General features: G+C 54.9%; 7 protein-coding genes across 7 annotated transcripts; 3 read left to right on the top strand and 4 right to left on the bottom strand.

Moving 5' to 3' along the window:
* Positions 1 to 500: 500 nt before the first annotated feature.
* Positions 501 to 1,976, bottom strand: J3D65DRAFT_410996 (RNA polymerase II transcription factor B subunit 4). Its single transcript, XM_066796014.1, has 3 exons — positions 1,835 to 1,976; positions 868 to 1,779; positions 501 to 816 (listed from the first exon to the last, which is right to left on the bottom strand). The coding sequence occupies exons 1-3, from the start codon at positions 1,878 to 1,880 to the stop codon at positions 635 to 637; spliced, it is 1,140 nt and encodes a 379-aa protein (XP_066654699.1). The 5' UTR covers positions 1,881 to 1,976; the 3' UTR covers positions 501 to 634.
* A 671-nt stretch (positions 1,977 to 2,647) lies between these two features.
* J3D65DRAFT_554535 (major facilitator superfamily domain-containing protein) lies at positions 2,648 to 4,232 on the top strand (the record flags this gene model as incomplete). Its single annotated transcript, XM_066797187.1, has 3 exons — positions 2,648 to 3,430; positions 3,483 to 3,839; positions 3,891 to 4,232. The coding sequence occupies 3 exons, from the start codon at positions 2,648 to 2,650 to the stop codon at positions 4,230 to 4,232; spliced, it is 1,482 nt and encodes a 493-aa protein (XP_066654698.1).
* Positions 4,233 to 5,024: 792 nt separating this feature from the next.
* On the bottom strand, positions 5,025 to 5,342 carry J3D65DRAFT_604008 (uncharacterized protein; the record flags this gene model as incomplete). Its single annotated transcript, XM_066798245.1, has 1 exon — positions 5,025 to 5,342. The coding sequence occupies one exon, from the start codon at positions 5,340 to 5,342 to the stop codon at positions 5,025 to 5,027; it is 318 nt and encodes a 105-aa protein (XP_066654697.1).
* A 1,812-nt stretch (positions 5,343 to 7,154) lies between these two features.
* J3D65DRAFT_410939 (nucleophile aminohydrolase) lies at positions 7,155 to 9,570 on the bottom strand. Its single transcript, XM_066796012.1, has 6 exons — positions 9,204 to 9,570; positions 8,953 to 9,152; positions 8,482 to 8,901; positions 7,594 to 8,418; positions 7,428 to 7,537; positions 7,155 to 7,366 (listed from the first exon to the last, which is right to left on the bottom strand). The coding sequence occupies exons 1-6, from the start codon at positions 9,320 to 9,322 to the stop codon at positions 7,244 to 7,246; spliced, it is 1,797 nt and encodes a 598-aa protein (XP_066654696.1). The 5' UTR covers positions 9,323 to 9,570; the 3' UTR covers positions 7,155 to 7,243.
* J3D65DRAFT_410897 (uncharacterized protein) lies at positions 9,394 to 10,275 on the bottom strand. Its single transcript, XM_066796011.1, has one exon. The coding sequence runs from the start codon at positions 9,984 to 9,986 to the stop codon at positions 9,462 to 9,464; it is 525 nt and encodes a 174-aa protein (XP_066654695.1). The 5' UTR covers positions 9,987 to 10,275; the 3' UTR covers positions 9,394 to 9,461.
* Positions 10,276 to 10,332: 57 nt separating this feature from the next.
* On the top strand, positions 10,333 to 12,330 carry J3D65DRAFT_628015 (actin family). The gene is made up of 5 exons (XM_066800596.1): positions 10,333 to 10,540; positions 10,604 to 10,626; positions 10,679 to 10,906; positions 10,963 to 11,009; positions 11,063 to 12,330. The coding sequence occupies exons 1-5, from the start codon at positions 10,506 to 10,508 to the stop codon at positions 12,047 to 12,049; spliced, it is 1,320 nt and encodes a 439-aa protein (XP_066654694.1). The 5' UTR covers positions 10,333 to 10,505; the 3' UTR covers positions 12,050 to 12,330.
* A 191-nt stretch (positions 12,331 to 12,521) lies between these two features.
* Positions 12,522 to 15,070, top strand: J3D65DRAFT_628011 (telomere repeat binding factor-domain-containing protein). The gene has a single exon (XM_066800595.1). The coding sequence runs from the start codon at positions 12,930 to 12,932 to the stop codon at positions 14,721 to 14,723; it is 1,794 nt and encodes a 597-aa protein (XP_066654693.1). The 5' UTR covers positions 12,522 to 12,929; the 3' UTR covers positions 14,724 to 15,070.
* Positions 15,071 to 15,132: the final 62 nt, after the last annotated feature.

Here is a 15,132-nt window from a genome sequence, read left to right as displayed (position 1 = left end):
CTGCTGTGCTGGCCAACGTCATTGCAACCAGGATCTTGTGCCCACTGGTCAGGAACAATGCGGCGTAGAAAAGTCCGTCCGACGGTGAGCGAGTCGGCTGTCCGTGTGGGAATACGGCATTGGTCGTGGAGGGGCAACAGATGCGGGGCACCTATTTCGCCATGGGGAGAACACGGGGAGCTGTGTAGCCGCGAGGGGAAGCTGCAGATCTATTGCCAGGATGGACATGGAGCTACCCCAGTCGCCGTGGCCGGTAGCACCGTTGCATCTGGTGATGTGCATCGTGAACCGGTTCCCGCCTGTCAGCGCGTTAAGCGAGCCTCTGGACCTCAGCATGCGGAAATAATAGGCGGCCGATGACCCCATGTGACCTAGATCGAGTCAATGCTTGTGCTCTCACGACCTTGACTTGGCTGACTGCATCATGACTGCATCCTCGCATTCTTGAATGTCTATGACCGCGATTCGGCCCACACTGCGCTCTACGCAGCTGCAAAGAACATTCCCAGGTCCCAAACTACCCAAAGACCAACTCCAGTCACCGTACTCCAAGATCCGAAACCTTACCTGCCAAGGGGATATCTTGCGCGAGAGAGCCGTCCAATGGAGTCAAGGAAAAATTGCATGTCATCAATTACGAGGGGATTGGCGTAGCCCCACCGCCTGGAGTGCCGGAAGGCGTTGACTCTCCCGGGACCCTCTTCTTCTTCTTCCTCTTACGGGCAATCAGAGCAGGTGGTTTACTTGCGGTGGTCGAGATTGAGAGCTTGGATCCGCAAGTCAGACACGTCTGGTCGGCCAAGGGCTCGCAGAAGACTGGGGCTCGAGTTAGTCTTTCCAAGTCCAGCGGATGGGGAGGAATCCTACTGCTCAGGCACACAGAGCACACGTATCCAACGTCCACAACTCGTCTGTGGCAGAAACACGCGGCTCTGAAGTCGACCTCTCCTGCACTCGGCAATACCAGGTGCTTTCTAGCGGTCTTGTCCGGCAGGAAGGCCATCATGAGATATTGAAGCAGGCCCTGTGGTGCCGATGGCTTCATGTAAATGCCTCCGGTAGCGTCGCAGGCTTGTTGAAGGAGTATGGTGTCGCCGGCCAACTTGAGTATGTCAATGGGAATACGCTGGCGCTGTGCTGCAAAAATGCTGTTCATGACGGCGATGTACTGAGATGCCAAATCTCCTGATACACTTATTACGAGGATGCGAGATGTGAGAGTTGTGCGTTGGGTAGATCCTTGGGTCGAGGCAGTGAGGATATCCGCGGCGTTGGCATCATTCGCGGTGGGTGCGGACTTGAGGGTTGCTTTGGAAATGTAGGCTAGGGCTGCAGTGAGAGCGCCTGCAATCATGGTTGTGGTTGTGGCCTTGAGATCACCCTCTGAGGTCTGCGAAGTAAGCTTGCGTAGGTTTGTGAGAATCTCCGTCTCGACCTTGCGAAAAGGACGGTATTTGTTCGCATCCTCGGCCGATACAGACTGCTTGGGACCGTCGGACATTTCAACATCTCCGTCTCCATCTGTGTGCCTGCCATTTTGTCCATTCTCAAGGGGTTTCCGTCTTGGTTTTGGCGGGCTCGGGGTGGGATACAGCCAGGCCGTCTTCTGCGAGTGACTTGCGATGACAGCAACTTGATTGGCCGAGTTGATGGCAAGATGGGCATTTATGAAGACCAGCAGATTTGCAATTGCTTTTGAGAGAGGAAGCGAGGACGAGAGGTATGACCAAGCGTGAGGATTTGTGTCGAAGACAATTGTGAGCAGTGACGGAGGAGGGCCTGGGAGAGGGTTGGATCAGTTTCTGGGACACACGGCGCGGCTGAGGCAGCATACCATCGGAGCCTTTGTACTCGCGTTCGGTCGCGTCGACAGCTTCCATGGCTGCGAGCACAAGCGACAAACAAGAAAGGCTGGTGGTTGTCAGAAGGTCAAAGATGGACCCCGGACGGTTGGCTTGGTGTATGAGTAAGCCAAGCTGCTGGATGCGGTGAGCAGGGCGGTGAAGTTGCTGGGGTGCCGCGCCAGACCAGACCAGAACAGATGGATGGCGTCACGGGCGGCTGTGCGCAAGGTCAGGTCGGGTGCCAAGGTACACGGTGATTCCGGGCAAATTTCACCGAGCAACACTCCATTCCATCCGCACTTTGAATCTGAATGTCACCACCAAGTGCACGGCAGGAAAGCGACGGCGGGGAAAAGTTGGGAGCCAATCGGTATCCCCACGGCGGTTTGCCGGGCCGGAGTTTAGACGAGGATATGCCGCCCCAGTCCCTCAGGTGGGTCGATTCCCCAGGTTGGGCTGATCCCCGCGGCCATGGCTACCGTACCGTACCTATGGCCATGGAAGCTTTTCCTATTCCCCAGATCTCATTGCGACACCGTGTGGTCTCTGCAGCTCTGCTGGTGGCTGTCATGCATGCCTAATGAGTCAACTTTGCATTCTTGCCAGATGTCCTTTTCCTCTTGCTCTGACCGATCCTTCGACTGGACCTCTGAGGCCTTCAAATTCGACCGACCAGCTCCTCTTTCCAGACCTTGACCAGTTCTCCTCATCGCCGTCCTGCAGTACTCTTTGTCCACTTTCTCCGCCTTACTTCTCGTCTTGGTTTCCAATTTTTTCGTTGGAACTCCGACGCCATGGCGTCAATGTCCGCCAATCATGGCGGCTCGTCCACTTGTGTCATTGAGCTCCAAGAGCAGCCATACGAGCCTGCTTCCAGACCTCCATCCGTCAAGCTTCAAAAGCCCGAAAGAGCCCACAGCTTGAGCATCCAGAATGCTCCTTCAAGAAGCAGTTCTGCCTTCCGCCCTAGCCATGATGGCGAACTCAGCAGACGCGAACTGTCTCTTCGAAGCATCCCCCAAAACGACAACGCAGTCGAGGCTCTCCCGTCTCCGCCAACTGCTAGTGAAAAGCTGCAACAATGGAACAACCCCCGTGTCAACATTTTCCGAAGCTTTGCCTGCTTCTTCTCCATGTTTGTCATGGGCGCCAACGATGCCGCCTACGGAGCTTTGCTTGTCTACATGGAAGAGTACTACCACCTGACCTACATCGTCATCTCCCTCGTCTTCTTGTCTCCTCTGGTCGGATACACAGCCAGCGCCCTCCTCAACAATGTCGTCCATCTCAAGTTTGGCCAACGAGGCGTTGGATTCCTTGGACCTCTCGCCCACGTCATTGCCTATGTGATCATTGCGCTTCACCCTCCATATCCAGTCCTGGTCGTCACCTTTATGCTGGCAGGATTCGGCAACGGCATCCAGGATGCTGGTTGGAATGCTTGGATGGGCAACATGGCAAACGCAAACGAGGTCCTTGGCGTCCTACATGGCTTCTACAGCCTCGGTGCCACTCTTAGTCCGTTGCTCGCAACCAGCATGATCGTCTCGGCCAAGCTGCCATGGTACCACTTCTATTACGTGATGGTAAGACGCCGAGCCAACATTCTTCTGAGAAGAGCCATGACTAACAGAACAGATTGGCGCCGCCGCTCTTGAACTGGGGCTATGTCTTTGGTCGTTCTGGACCGCAGACGCCGCTGAGTTCCGCGCCGCGAACCCAAAGACTCCTGGTTCAAGTGACAGTCGCCTCTGGGAGGCACTGCTCAGGAGGCCATCGGCCCGCGTGACTTGGCTTTGCTCTCTGTTCCTTCTCGGCTACGTAGGCACAGAGGTCGGCCTGGGTGGCTGGATCACCACCTTTATGATCAGGGTCAGGGACGGTGGCGCTTTCGCCAGTGGTATGACAGCTACGGGATTTTGGCTAGGCATGGCCGTTGGCAGGGTCGTCTTGGGTTTCATTACCCCCAGGATTGGGGAGAAGCTGGCCATCAGCGTGCGTGCGCTTGCCCCTGTCTCTCGAATCACTGCTAATATTGAGGCATAGATCTACCTTCCCATCTGCATGGCTCTCGAGCTTCTTTTCTGGCTGGTGCCGTCTTTTCTGCTCTCAGCCATTGCAGTCGCTTTTCAGGGATTCTTCCTGGGTCCGATGTTCCCCTCCGTCGTCGTCGTTGCGACGAGGCTCCTACCACGCCACTTGCATGTCAGCGCAATCGGCTTCGCCGCTGCATTCGGAGGAGGTGGTGCAGCCGTGTTTCCCTTCGCTGTTGGTGCCGTTGCACAGGCCAAAGGTGTCGCTGTGCTTCAGCCCATCATCTTGGCCTTGTTGGCTGTTTGCTGGCTCCTGTGGTTGTGCCTGCCGAGAATGGGCAAAAAGCGGGAGTAAGGTGTCCGCCTGCAAGGAAGACGCGGCTCTGCGAGTCGAATACCGGAAAGACATCAAAAGCCACTTCGGTAAATTGAATTGACCTCCTGAAATAGACTAAATTGGAAGCAGGACGATTGGGTGTTGTGGGTAGAAGATGCGGAAGGTAGAGGGTGGCTGGAAATTTCTCTTCCCATCGTTCGCTTCACCTCATTTCTCTCACTGTTTAGGGTTTCAAAGATGACTTGTATGCAAACCAAACACTAAAATCAAAAACGGTCTCGCTGATTAGCGGGTTACTAACATCTAAGGCCTTTCAATGCTCATATCGTGTCTACTTGCAATCGGTCCGTCCGCTCACACAATCACCAGGGACTCCTCGTCAAGTCTGATCAACAACAGAGAGCAACATCGAAGCTGAATTTGATTTGAGAGTCTGGATGCTTTCAGCATAGGAAGCTGATGGTGAAGCAATAGACGGCGATGAATGCAGAAAGCAAAGAAGAGACGGCGAGCAAAAAGGCAGGTGAAGGGCGGCTGTGGCGGCGGTGGCGGCGGCGGCGGCAACAACGGCGGCAGCAGCAGCAAAACTACAAAACAGTTCGACCGCGTCGGATGAGTACGCTAAACCAGTGCTGACTTTTTTGATGTGCTGGGAGCCAGACTTACTTTCTCTTCGTGTGAGTCCAGCCAAAGCTTTCCGGAACACTTTTGGAGATCTTCCATAGCGTCTGTCCAGCAAAAAGCCATCGTGATCCGTACCGCTGGAGAACTGTGTCACGACTCACCGTTGAAGGGAAACGGAGGTCACTTTCAAAGATGAGCGGCCTTTGGATTGCTATTCTCCAAGCCCGGAAGCCATTTGCAATCAGGACTGCACAGCGCGGATAGGAGTGAATCTCCTCTGGCCAGGCATTTTTCGGTCCAGTGGCCATCGAAAACCACACCGCCATTGTTAGTTCTCATCTCCTGATCCTCTTTTAACATTGATCGAAGGCTACCAGCCACCGAGCCGCAAAGCCACGGGCAGAACTCGATAAACATCACCGCTTCGCACTGGGGCCTCGCCCTCGCGGTTGCGGGGAGCGGCGCGATAGCAATTTCAGGGGTAGATTTTCGACTCCACGGCATGCTTGTATCGTGCTCGCGATGGGAATGATATGATGATGACGGGATGCATCAAATGGAAATGGGTTGATTCATCAAGTAGCTTCGAAGATGTCTGGCCTGCGGCGCGATTCAAAGCAACCTGGTCGTGAAAGAGGTCTCGAGGCCACGGCGCTCAAAGAAACAACCAAAGCGCACACCAAAGTAACCACGAGCGAATGAAAAGCTTACCGACAGTGGTAGAAGCCTTGCTTTGCAGAGCTAGGAAGTTTGACAGGTGTGCACGGGTATTTATACGCAGATACGGTGGTCTAGCCCAGGACTGTCGACGTCAGGGGTGATGGGCACTTCCGGATCTGGTTTTTTCACGTGCTCCATCTTGCTCGCGCACTGTCTCCGGCATCATCCAAGTCTCATGTGAAGTTCACGAGCCATTCAGATGCAGTGGGTGGCTTGTGTTCCGTCGACGCCCCTAGACCAGCCCTGGTATAAAAGTGTCGTCGTCCCCCGCTCAACTCACACTCATCGAGATTCCTAACCGCGTAAATGACACGGAGGAGTGGATTGGGGCACTTGTTTGGTCTACTTTTGCGGCTATACATTCTTCTGGCAGTCCATCCGCCTACCCGACTAGAGCTTCCGTCGTTCCTTCCTTCTCGTCAGCATTATCACTGCTCAATTTGGGTTGATAGCGTCGGGAATAATTCATCAGAAGTGCGTCGAGGCTAAAGAAAGCCAAAACTTAGGTCGAAACCACGCACTTCGGAGCCATCGAACTCGGTCACAGCAGCCAAGCACTTCGCCATTTCCGATACACTCATGCAGCTCCTGACATGGATATTGGCAAGTCCGCGTCGGGAGTGTTCGGGGGCTGTGCATGTCCCGATGGTTATGGCACTTCGCCATCATTATGCAGTGAAGAACCTCAACGAGAACTGCGCCGTACCTTCTTGTCCATGTCTTGTTTGCATCTCCCGACAAACCCAGTCTTGAGCTCCTGGTTCTCGGAAGCAAAGTCTGAAGAAACTGTCCTTCGCTTACAATCTCCCGACCACCGGTCGATTGTTGTTGTGAAGTCTGTGGCATATGCGTCGACGCTTTATACGCAGAGAAAAGAAGGGAACTTCGTGCACAAGCATGTAGATGGCTTTGTCAAAGTGTCACGTCAGATTCCATGTCAATCACCAGACACCAAATGCCAAGGGCTAGGAACCTGACTGCAGATACACGTGCTGCACACGTTATTGCATGTGAGTGGAAGGAGAATGTTGAACATCACATTGTGCAAGCAAGATAGGGTAAGCTGCTCCCCAGTCGAGCATTTAATAGACAGGGAATGATGTCTCTTCGAAGTGACTTGGGTCTGGATGGGAGGATGGTGGAAGCATGCAGCGAAGACATGACTGATGACGGGGCGCCTTGGTCGCGAGGTTCAAAGTCCACAACTCTAAATATCCTCACCAGTGTGGCCAACTGAACCGCAACAAGCATTCCAGGCACAACAAGAGCAGAACGATATCTCACACTCATCAAGGCTCCAGAGCTTCTCCAACTTTTCCGAGCAATAGGTTTCTTTTCCGCCACCACTACTTGAGCTAAACTCACTTCCCTTGGGCCACCCTACCGCAGGCCGATCTGTCATTCGGACCTCTCCTGCGCCACACGTACCAGTCTTTTTGGCTAGGATAATGATGAAAGAGGAGAGAAGGGAAAATCGAATGGTCCAGATTATGCAAGACCATCTCATGCCACGCCACGCTCCACCCAAACACGCCACGTCATCATGATAACGGAGATTGTAGAGAGATTAAGCAGGTTACGGAGGATGAGGGGTAAAGGGGTGGAGAGACGAAGGTAGGAAGAAGAGGGCGAAGAGAGCCTCGGTCGATCTCGACAAATACTGAGCCAGTAGTTGTCGCAACTGATCAGTGCTTCTTCTTGCGGCGATACCTCAAACAACGACCCCCTTGAGCAATTGCACCGTTACCCGTGCTGCGCGACATGGTGCATTGTGGGCGGTCCTCATCGGAGTGCATCGATGCGAGCGCCTGGATTAGAGTAGATCAGCATCATTTCAATGCAAATGCAAACCCTGGAAATGAAACTTACAAAGGAGTCCGTGTTGTGACCGAAATAGAGATAAATTCCGTCTCGTGTCTTTTTGACGCTGAGGACACCGATCGCGCCAGCAGAGTTGCTGTTCAGGACGCTTGGATGACCTGTTGTTTTGTCAGTTCCGACCTGACAGAATGCAGTAAGAGAGCGTCAGTCATACCCATGAAATCCTTCTGTATCATAGAACTGATGACCTCCTCTTCATCGACACTCTCCAACTGTCCCTCTTTGCCTCTCATCTTGTTGTAGTAGAGCCGCTCGGAGCAAACCGTGGCAGCCATCGTAGTGGCCATGTGCTCTCCCGTGCCGCTGGTCACAGTTGCCACTGAGACCTTTTCCTTGTCCTCAGAAGCATTCGGCACTACATGCGCTCCGACGCCTACCAGGGCGGCCGGACCAATGCGACCTCGATACTTCATGCCAATGCCTCCGGATGATGCTCCGCATGCTATGTTGCCAAAGCAATCAACTGCAACCGCACCCACGGTGTCGGTAATGTTGTCTTCTCTTGTGTCCATGTCCTCGTCGACATTTTCAGGCTGCATCTCGGCCTGATCAGGCTCGGGGGGCAGAGGCGCATGCTCAATAACGTGATTGAGATTTGTACTCGTTCGCGCAAGTGTTGGAGTACCAAGGGGTGTGCCTGGGAGCGGCCGCTTCTCCGCAGAAGGCAACTCCGCAGCAGGAGGACTAGGTGTCAAGGATGGCAATTGCAAAGTCCCTGAGCTCTCCGAATCCGAAAATTCTGATCCATCATGCCTAGTTCCTGACCTTTGCTTTTTCCTCTTCTTGTAGCCGTCGAAAAGTAAATTAGAGCTGTCGTCGACATCGCTCATTTCCATATCGGGACTGGAGCCGCTCTCCATGGCTTCTTTTGCATCTTGATAAGACGCCAGGGTTGGAACAGTCTGCGTGCTATTGATGAGTGGGTTCTGTGCAGCTTCGGAGAGTGACGCAGGTCTTGGAGCCGTTGAGCGATTGGGTTCTGCCAGTGAGAAGTATCAGCAATCGGCATCACAATGGGTATTGGAGGCTCATCATGTCGTACCGCGTGATCCAGGCGAGAGCATGTGCTTGGAAGCAGGTGACGGGGTCGCTGGTATGTTGTTGACTTCTACACGTCCCCGAAGCATGTTTGAAGTATGTTGTTTGCGCATCTTGGTGCGCACAAGTTCTTCTTGTTGAGGGTTGAGATCATCAGCCCAGCTTGGTGAGGAGGATACTGGGCTCGCCAGAGATTGGCGGGCTTTTCTTTCAGCGTTCTTGAGATCAGACCTCCACTTGATCCATCGCTCTCTAGCCGCAGGGGAAACAAGGGCATCGTGCGGAAGGACTGACAGTCCCTGCTCAAAGGCGAAATCGGTAGCTCCCTGGGCGACCAGCAGATTTGGTGGGACGCGCTTGAGGAGCAGCGGCTGCGTGGTGTGGTCCAAGACCACACGAGCCAGGGAAATAGGATTTTTTATCTCTGTTTCAATTAATTGCCATGTTACAACGGTGAAGAATTACTTGGACTTACGGGCAACGGCACCCACTCCTCCACTTCGTCCGTAGTGGTCTACCATAATGGCGTCGCATTCAACGACACCATCTATGGCAAGGTTGCTACCATAGCCGGCATTGGTGATTTCTCGGTCCTCCAGGACTTTGATGGCGATCTCAACAGCGTCGACGGCAGTGCCACCGTTTTGGAGCACCGCCATGGCAGCTTTCGCAGCACTGTGTTTGAAATCAGCAATCAAAATTTCCAAATATGCCATGATGACCCACTCGTTGCAAGCTTGGAGATGCAGGCCTTCGTTGTTGACGCTGTGGTAGCCGGCTCCGGCATGGACGAATATGGCACATATGTCACCACCTCTGCGGCTTCTACCGCTCCGGTGTGCCATTGAACCGTCTGCAGAGGGTGGTGAGATCTGATATGGTGTTCCAGAGGATGCAGTGTTTCTTTGACGCAAAGTTTGTGCTCTGGCGCTCTTCCAAAGAGACAGGCGGCGCCCCAAACTATGCCTTCTTTTGTCCTCTAAGTCAACGATGGACTCGTTTGTCGACCCCAGTTTGACCAAAGTTTGGCGGGACAGTGATCTGCAAGGTGAGAGAAGATGGTGTAGAGTGGTTTAGCGGAAGACGCAGGTGACGCCACGGGAACGAGGCCGGGGGCCTTTGGTGGGCAGAAGAGAAAGCGGAGGGCTCCAGGGTAACGGAAGAGTGGTCGAGACTCGGTATAGAGCAGATGGTGGGCTTGAATCGCAAGGGCTGAGGTTTTCGAGGTGAGGCCTGCACAGAGGTGCGAGGGGATGAAGATGGAATTGCAAAAAGACAAAAAGCGTCCGAAAGAATGGCTGCCTCCACCCGGAAATAAATCACGGAACCATGTGCGGCAGTAATGGCGGGGTGTCGTAGGTTTTGCGTGGTGGACGAGGAGAAGAGGATTGGGATGGGTTGTCGGCGCAGACGAGTTGAGCTCCTTCTACGTCCTCTCGTGGGAGCGACGGGCGGGCAAGAACAGCAGGCACTCGGGCATTCAGCGCGACATCGCTGCTCCCTGTGCATGTATCGTCTATCAACGCAGGTAGATTCACCGCGGCCACGCCAACTCTTTGCCTTTGACGGAATGGAACGATGGGTGTTGTCAATCGCCCATGCCTACGAGCTTCTTCCTTCCTTGGAATATCCGTTCCTCGTCTTCGAGCGACTTGACCGAGCTCGATGTGCAGCAAAGCGCACTTGGTAGAGATGACACGATCAAACAGAGCATGGTGACCACGACAAGATGAGGTACCGTACAGCAGGCCCTCCGCTCCGGCCGGCGGAACCTGCCCTGCTACCTACGAGGTGAGGTGGGTGGACTTGGCGTGGGCGCGGCGGAATGACGCCTGGCTCAGCGGGGCGCCGAGTGGGCGTTGACGAATTAGGCTCCATCTGCCCGCGCGCGTCCACGGCAGCTACCTACGACACCACCCCCGACCTATACTGGCTAGGTAGCCACCGTCGCAACCCATACGCCTCAACACCCGCCCCGCCTCCAGCACCCATCTTCTTCCGAGTCATCGTCGTCCGCAGTCCCTCGGAATGGCCGCCCAAACACCGGCCGTTGTCATGGACAAGTGAGCTCCCCCGAGCCCCTCGCCCTGGCCCGCCCACACCTGAGCTAACCATCGTCTTTGCAGCGGCACGGGATACTCCAAGCTAGGTCCGACGCTTCAATGCATCATCTACCGGCCCAGCCTGCTAATCTTCCCTAGGTTTTGCTGGAAATGACTCCCCGTCCTTCGTCTTCCCCACCGCCATTGCGACTAAAGGCCCTACCGGAGGTGCAGGTGGCTCTGGCTCTGGCCGACCTGCCATTGCCAACAAGCCCTCTTTTCTCACTGGCGGCGCTGGACCCGGTGGCCACTTGTCGATGAAGCGCGGCACTGAGGACCTTGATTTCTTCATTGGCGACGAAGCTCTGGCGGCATCCTCCGGTCCTGGTACGACCATCAAGTCTGACGACGCATTTTTGGGACATGGTACTGAGTTCGACTAGGCTATGGCATCCACTACCCTATTCGACACGGCCAGATTGAAAACTGGGTACGTCCAAGCCTTTTACTTCTACGTATGACCAACCTCTAATTTCCATATAGGATCACATGGAGCGTTTCTGGTCCAACTCCATTTTCAAGTACCTTCGCGTCGAGCCCGAGGATCACTATTTCCTGCTCACCGAGCCCCCGTTGAACCCTCCCGAAAACCGCGAGAACACGGCAGAAATCATGTTCGAGTCGTTCAACTGCGCAGGTCTTTACATTGCGGTGCAGGCTGTCCTTGCCCTGGCCGCTTCCTGGACGTCCTCCAAGGTGCAGGATAGATCACTCACTGGTACCGTCATTGACTCCGGTGAGGGCGTGACGCACGTCATTCCCGTTGCCGAGGGGTACGTCATTGGGTCCAGCATCAAGAGTATTCCCATTGCCGGCCGAGACATTACCTATTTTGTGCAGCAACTCCTGCGTGACAGGGGCGAGCCAGATAGCAGCCTGAAGACTGCTGAGAGGATAAAGGAAGAATACTGCTATGTTTGCCCGGATATTGTCAAGGAATTCTCGCGATTCGACAGAGAACCGGAAAGATTTGCCAAGCACGAAGTCAAGTACCCCAACGGCAGGACCGTCAACGTCGACGTTGGATACGAGCGCTTCCTGGCTCCGGAAATCTTCTTCAACCCCGAAATATATTCGAGCGACTTCCTCACCCCTCTGCCAAACATTGTGGACACAGTGATCCAGACCAGCCCCATCGACGTGAGGCGCGGTCTCTACAAGAACATTGTGCTCTCTGGAGGTTCGACGTTGTACAAGGACTTTGGACGCCGTTTGCAACGTGACATTCGGCACCTGGTGGACGCGCGTATCAAGGCGTCAGAGGCGAGGAGCGGCGGAGCGAAGAGCGGTGGACTGGATGTGCAAGTCATTACACACAAGAGGCAAAGGCATGGTCCCTGGTTTGGTGGCAGCCTGCTAGGTCAGACGCCGGAATTCAGGAGCTACTGTCACACAAAAGCCGAGTACGACGAGATTGGACCCAGCATCGTGCGCAGGTTTGCGCTCCTTGGTGGGCCCGGCAGCACGTAGAAAGGCCGAGCTGGAGCAATAGTCGGGTAAGGAGGCGTGTTGGAGGCGATCATGTAGCGAGAGGTCAGATGGGAACCAAGGCGGTGCAGCTCAGACGTATAGGAAGAGAAATGCCAACGACGTAACCCCTGCGCGGACTTGATGCGCGCTTGGCAGGCCTAAGGGCGCCAGTGCAGCCAGCTGAAGCGAGTGCTGGTCGGATTATTTGCGAGTGATTAGCAGCAGGAACAAAGCCTGGCATTGTTTGCGTGCGACAGGGTGGAATGCTGAGGTGGAAGAGCAATGGCGACGGTCGACGTTCAAGGGTCCAGATGAGGCTGAGGTGTGTCGGTCGTTGGTCAGCCCAGCGCAGCGGCATGCGGAGTTTGGGCCGGCGGCGGAGACCAAAGCTTCTCCCTCGTCACCTTCTGAACTCAAGCTACCTAGTCTTAGGGCCAGTACCCTTGAAGATGGTCAGACCGCAGGTTCATGGTATGTCAACCGGCCGCTGCTCGTCCTCCCTCTCTCTCCTCTTTGCCCGTCTTGCGCGCGCCTTCAAAAGCCATGGGTTTTGGTCGCGGTACTGATCGCCCGCACAGCGAACGACCCGCCGCCATCGCATCAGCTGCTCGATACAGCAACACCAAGCAATTCTGCGCCCGCCCGCACCCTGAAGCGCTCTGCCGCACCGCTGGGCTCGAGAAAGCGCGTCAGGTCGGACGGCGATCCCGCTGGCGCCGACAGCATTCTTGCCGCCCAGCCTGCTGGACAGACGGTAGCTTCGGCCTTGCTGGACTCGTCGAGCCACCACAATGCACCCTCTCAGCCCGCAGCCTACCCTCCCGCTAGTTCCATATCGCTCCATCACCCAGTAGCCGCTGACGCGAACAACGTCTTCGCCATGAATCCTCCAACCTCCGCCGCGCAGGACTTTGGTGGATTCGGCGGTTCCTACGGAGGAATGGGATGGTCGCAGATATCCAGCGGGTTTTACGATGGCAATCTGACGTCCTCCATCGGGCAACCACCTTTCGCGCAGTCGCAGACACCTTACGATGATCAATTCGCCGTCCCACAACCTCCAACCTTGACCGAATCGTTCTCTCCTCCGCCAAGCGCCGCCGCCCTCGAGGGAATGACGAGTCTCGAGAAGCTATCCACCCGCATTCTCCGAACCCTCGGCCAACATTGTTTCCAAGATGTCTTAGATGCTGTGAACAAAGTTGGCACTCCTCAGGGAAAGGATTATGCTATACTCAAAGCCCACTTTGACCAACAGTTCAAGGCATTGAGTCAGCAAAGGCCTTTTCTCGACGCGAAAGCGCTGCGTCTGGACAGTGCGCCTTACCTCGACATGGTGCGCCAAGTCAACATTTCCGCGTTTGTGAGCAGCCTCTTCGGCGGACAAGAAATTCCCTTGCCAACTCTGAACGAGTGCTTCCTCGACATTTTCGTTCCTGCGGGCGGGAGTTTGGTCGAATGGCAAGGAAGCTTATGGCTGGAGCTCAAGACGCAAGCCTATGCTGCGGCATTGATGAAAGGTCGCGAGAGACGAGAAGACGTGGCAGATCGACTCTTGCCTCTGAACATCGACATCGAGCTCCAACATGGGAGACCAGAGCCAAAACAACTATCACCAGTAGAGCAGGATTTTGTTGGAAAGACGGTTCAGCGCCGCCAGGCTCTTCTATCCCAGCAAGACACCCCCGAGGCGCGCATACAACTTACAAGGAAATATGACTGGACCAGTTTTCTTAAGGAGCTCAGCGGGGCAACTGCGCAAATCCTCATGAGCATCCATGGATCCCCGGGTGGTGCCAAGGATGTGCAGCTATCTCCCTTCAATGGACATTTTCCGCAGCCAGGAGGGTTCCCTGGCTACCCGCCAATATCCGAGGTCGAAGGAAACAATTACGACGAGACCATCACAAGGGCGGCGCTGGTCGCACATGCTGCCTTGGCTCCGACGCATGGAAAGTCTTCGGACGGTCAGCAAAATGCGATTCCCTTTTACCAGGCCTATCCCCACGTCGCGCAACAACACACATCTACTCAGCCTGTCAGCAAGACTGCGTCACCTGGAAGCCCTGCTCCCGTTCAAAGCGCCCCCACCCAAGTATTGTACGACCAAGCACGTGCTGCGTCGAGCGTTCGAGCTCCACCCAACTCCCGCAAGGGTGGCGGTCAAAATCAGAGAAGGCCGTGGAGCTTAGACGAAGAACGTGCGCTCATGGATGGGCTCGATCGAGTCAAAGGACCACACTGGTCTCAAATTCTTGCGCTGTATGGTGCTGGAGGCACAGTCTCGGAAATTCTCAAAGAGCGCAACCAGGTGCAGCTGAAAGACAAGGCGCGCAATCTCAAATTGTTCTTCCTCAAAAGTGGCGTCGAGGTCCCGGTGTATCTGCAAGGGGTTACAGGAGACCTGAAGACGAGAGCGCCTGCGCAGGCTGCAAAGCAAGAAGCGTTGGCTAAGCAAAGGCTGCAAGAAGAGCAGGGAAAATTGCAAGAGAGAAGAGCGCAGATTGATGCCGCAGCGGTGCTGGCTGCAGGGCGCTGGAACGTCAATGGCGCACCGGATCCGTTTGTGCAGCAGAATCCTTACGCGGGCCGGACCGCGACAGCCATTGACCCATCGTTGAGGATGGCTGAGGACTCTGCCGGGCAGCAGCTCCAGCGAGCATCGGAACTGTGAGGTATCTGGGATGATGTAATTGGCGACAGTTGTGATGGAGCGTCATCCCGGATGAGATGGAATCATGATTCATGACTGACGACCTGACACAAGAGGGCAAGCTCCAAGGGTATACCGGACGTTTGGATTGGGCATTTGGGTGGTGCATGGAATGGGATGAGCAAGGGCCGGTGGGCAATTGCGACAAGAGACGGACGGTGTTTCTTTTTCCTTCTTCTTGACACATCATCAGCTTCCTTGACATGTGCTTTTGCTTTCTTTCAATTAGGTCCAGCACCAGCCTGTCTGCACGCTGCATGGGAGCATGATACCCAGAAACATCGATAGAATATTTATTACATTGCGACACTAGCTGCGCCAGTAGTAGTGAAGCGTGCCTTTGTGGAGGTGTGGTGAGGGAGGGCGGAGT

This window comes from Phyllosticta citribraziliensis (genome assembly GCF_038025025.1).
Source record: "Phyllosticta citribraziliensis strain CPC 17464 chromosome Unknown J3D65scaffold_7, whole genome shotgun sequence".
Classification (NCBI taxonomy): Eukaryota; Fungi; Ascomycota; class Dothideomycetes; order Botryosphaeriales; family Phyllostictaceae; genus Phyllosticta; species Phyllosticta citribraziliensis.
Note: the sequence above shows the minus strand (reverse complement) of the source record. Positions and strands in the feature narration are given on the sequence as shown.